Source organism: Limulus polyphemus, unplaced genomic scaffold, assembly GCF_000517525.1.
Source record: "Limulus polyphemus unplaced genomic scaffold, Limulus_polyphemus-2.1.2 Scaffold3809, whole genome shotgun sequence".
Lineage (NCBI taxonomy): Eukaryota > Metazoa > Arthropoda > Merostomata > Xiphosura > Limulidae > Limulus > Limulus polyphemus.
The window spans coordinates 81,011-84,801 of record NW_013669419.1 but is presented as its reverse complement, the minus strand read 5'-3'; the positions used below and the strand labels follow the sequence as shown (position 1 = coordinate 84,801).

The following is a 3,791-nucleotide window of genomic DNA, read 5'->3' as shown; positions in this document are numbered from 1 at the left end:
ACTGCTAAATCCAAAGTACAATTCAACTCCTGAATGTAAATTTATCACTTAACTCAATTTCAGACTATTTGAAAATCTAATACGTAACAGTGCATTAAAAACTTGTTTCATGTGTATGTTTTCATAGGTTAAAAAAATGCGAAGCTAACCCCATCTAAGAAAAACAACCCTAGTGACCTCACAGTGAAAAAATGTATCGGAGATACATAAGTGATATAAAACGTAAGTTCGGAAATAGAAAGACACCTCACGGTTTAACTTCTATTTCTTCTATTAATTTTCAATAAATAACATGAATGTGTGACTTACATCATTAGCTAAAATGGAATTGATTTATTAGTAATATATGTTTCAAAGAGCAATAAGTACAGTAAAAAATAAAAATGAAAAACAAAATACGTCAACTTATTTCAAAACAACATTTGAGTCAAACCTTCTGAAAGCACAACTCGTTTATTTTTTTTTTTAATTTTCTACTAAGTTTACTATAGGTCAGTTAAAGTTTTAGTTTGTTACTTCTCTCACACCATTTTAAAATAAAATAAACGAGTACAAAATTATTTTTTTCTTGATATTTCAACAAAGGAATTTTGTTACCAAAACAACATTAAATACAACATTTAAATAAGAAAAGTAAATTACAAATATAATAGAAAAAGATGTCAACAAAACTTCTGAATAAATATGTTTGTAATCTATTCATTTTGTTTTTTGGTTACCTACGATTCCAAAATATCATGGATTAATTAGTTTACAGTATATTATATTGAAACAATCACTAAAGTTGGAAGTTTGAAAAGAGTTGCTATTATACTAGTGTCACCGTAAAATACTTATTCTCACATTTCAAAATTATACTTGGGCTACTACTGTAGTACCTACTAATAAAGAACAAAAGATGGTTTGATGAATAAAGATTTTTGTGGACTATTTTCTCTTGCGGAATAAGAACGAAAAACTACTGTAGCACCAATCACACTTATTTGTCTCTAACTCTCTATACTTGTGCTATTTACAAACTTACTTTTTAAATACATAAAATATGTAAACTTATAGGGGATTGGTTGTTAACTAAATATATATATATTCCGAACTTAATGACAATATCCAAGTATTATTTTTGTACAAAACAGTTAATATTACGGAATACCATTGTGTACCTACCACAAGTTTTATTCGAATCTTATATATGCCTGTAATGCATGAATTTATATCCATGTATATAATGAGATGACATTCCACGTCCACGTTTTGCTTGTAAAATGTATAGAATATAGTGTTAAAAGCCATTAGCATGTTTAATGTGAAATTGAAAAATATATATTTCCTTATACATAATTAATCTGTTTTTTATAATGAAATTAATTATTTACTTCCTTCATTGATATGAAATGTAAGAAATGACTTAGCTTAAAGAATAATAAACTCACTTTTAACACCGCCATGAGTCTAGAAAGTAACTTTAAATATTCTTGTGAATTTTATTAAATAAATATTTACTTGAGATTGTTTTTACAACAGCTTACTTTAAAGGGTTGAAAGAATATAAATGGGTCTGATACGATCTTTCTAAAGTTATTGAGAGAAAATGGTTACTTTGTGAACAATCACAATAATTTAGCACAGTTGCCATTTGGATAACATTTAGGCTTAGTCCTCAAGTGTTTAATAAACTAGAATGAAAAAAATGATATCTAATATATTCATACTGAGGGGCATCAAACTGATTTGATCAGATGTTCTTAAACATGCTTCAAAGTAAGGATAATGAATACGATAATGTTTTTAGATACAACATGGCGGCATATTGCTTTCTAATACTTTGTGATTTATACAAGCAGACTATCTTTTAGCCTCGCTGAATAAGAAAAAAACACTTAATTGAACGAATATATATATATATATATACGCACAAATAATCCTTAAAATATTAATTCCAAGCAGGTTAGATTTTGCTGAGTATCTTTTAAATAAGTATTATATAGGTGTTATTTCAGATTAAGCATTTGTACATTGAAACAACGAACTGATTTAGTTATAGCTTACTAACGATCAACAATTTGGTTTACAAACTTAGCTTTGAAAAACGGCTGTACGAAATTAAACACAGTATTTACGATACAAAAAGGCCAAAATAAGCCCTCGTTTGCATGGAATATGTTCCGCATTTGAAGAAAAGCCAAGAGCATGTTGAGTAGTCATCAAATCTCCGTTCATAAACTACGCAGGAAACAACAACTGAATTTTATAACCTGACGTTGGCATACAATGAAATAAGTACCGAGGAAAAACAAAGATACAATATCAAAGTCCGATTTGTGATCAACCAGATTGTTTTCTTTTTCCAAATACAAAGTTGATCTTGGTGTCATACAACACTGGCAAAGCTCTAATCCTTGAGCAGCTTTGTGGCTCTCTGGTTGGCGGCTGTGATCCGTGACTCGTTGGATGTTGCCTAGAATTTATATAATAGCAATGTTCATTATTTCATCAACTACTGAGGTCTTTGTTTGTTTTTGCACACGATATGCAATTGGTTTACCATGAAATGCAATGAAAGGAGAAAACGAAAATTCGTTTACTGAACATAATACCAAATGATCATGCAGGTTTCAATATTCAGATTACGAAGAAAATAAATTAGGACTTTATATATATATATACATATTTCAATAGAAACATCTATTTATCAAGTCATATACATTAAATTAGGTTAAACTATAGACCGAGAACTTACAGTTTTAAAATAAGGTAGAATGGAGAGTTGAAAAAGTTAAAACAGGCAAATGTAACGTTCACGTTTTCAGTACAAACTAGATTAGCTTCGAGTGGTATAATTACAAATTCATATTTTAACAGTTTCATCTCAAATGGTTTCATATCCAAAAACAAAGTTTGGTACAATCATTATTACAGAACAAAGTGCTTTAAAATATAATACTTTCATAAAATAGAAATACACTTGCAAAATAATTCATGTGTAGGGGAAAGGTAGGGTAAGACGGTCACCTTAACTATGAATGCGGTTTTCACCAATTAAGATGAAGGTCATGAAAATGCAAAAGGTTATAAAATTAGCTCTGCTTCATTATAAATATTTCCAGTTAAAAACAAAAGGAAGACTTGGAATTTTAGACACTGAAAAAAAACCTTCTTGTGATTGGGAGCCGGTCTACATATAAGGTTGGATAAAACGAAATACCAAGATTGGGTAAAGTTGACCCCCATCTGACTCATGACAACTGTGATCTAAAATAAATGCTACATTTAACAACTGCAATTAAATCACTTAAATCGTAATTTAAATACTCCCGACAAGAATCGAGAAGGCTGTGTGCTACGAGGAAGTTGTGAATTTTTTAGGACAATGGTGCAAAAGAACGAGTGGGGCAATGACGTATATTGCGGCGGAAGCCCAAGGCGGAGACATACGTCATTGGTGTGGGATAAATAAATCGCCCATTAAAAACATCAGAGAAGATAAAGTGTGTTTCCTATAGCTACCTATAATTCATCATTATTTGAAATCAACAAAGTAAAATTCCGTGAAATATCTACTTCTGTTACGTCTCCGTTTGTTAATTAACTTTCCGTAACTTCGTTCCGACGAAACTTTAGCGACACAAGTCCTTATTTATTAAAACTGGTTTATTCTTTCCGAATATAACTTTACGATACACTTAATTTCAAAAATCGCGCTAAAAACAAACGCTATAACAACGAACTCTCTGACTGCAGATCAATTACTCACTGTCTACAACACACACACATTCCCGTCACGTTGTGAGCGT

The 3,791-nt window shown here is 30.3% G+C and overlaps 1 protein-coding gene across 1 annotated transcript in view; it reads right to left on the bottom strand.

The window, feature by feature from the left end:
• Window positions 1–318: 318 nt before the first annotated feature.
• Window positions 319–3,791, bottom strand: part of LOC106470079 (synaptosomal-associated protein 25-like) — a 38,476-nt gene continuing 35,003 nt past the window's right edge. Inside the window, exon 7 of the mRNA XM_022398619.1 lies at window positions 319–2,455. Coding sequence (XP_022254327.1) covers window positions 2,390–2,455 — 66 coding nt within the window. The 3' untranslated portion in view covers window positions 319–2,389. The remainder of the gene's footprint in view (window positions 2,456–3,791) is intronic.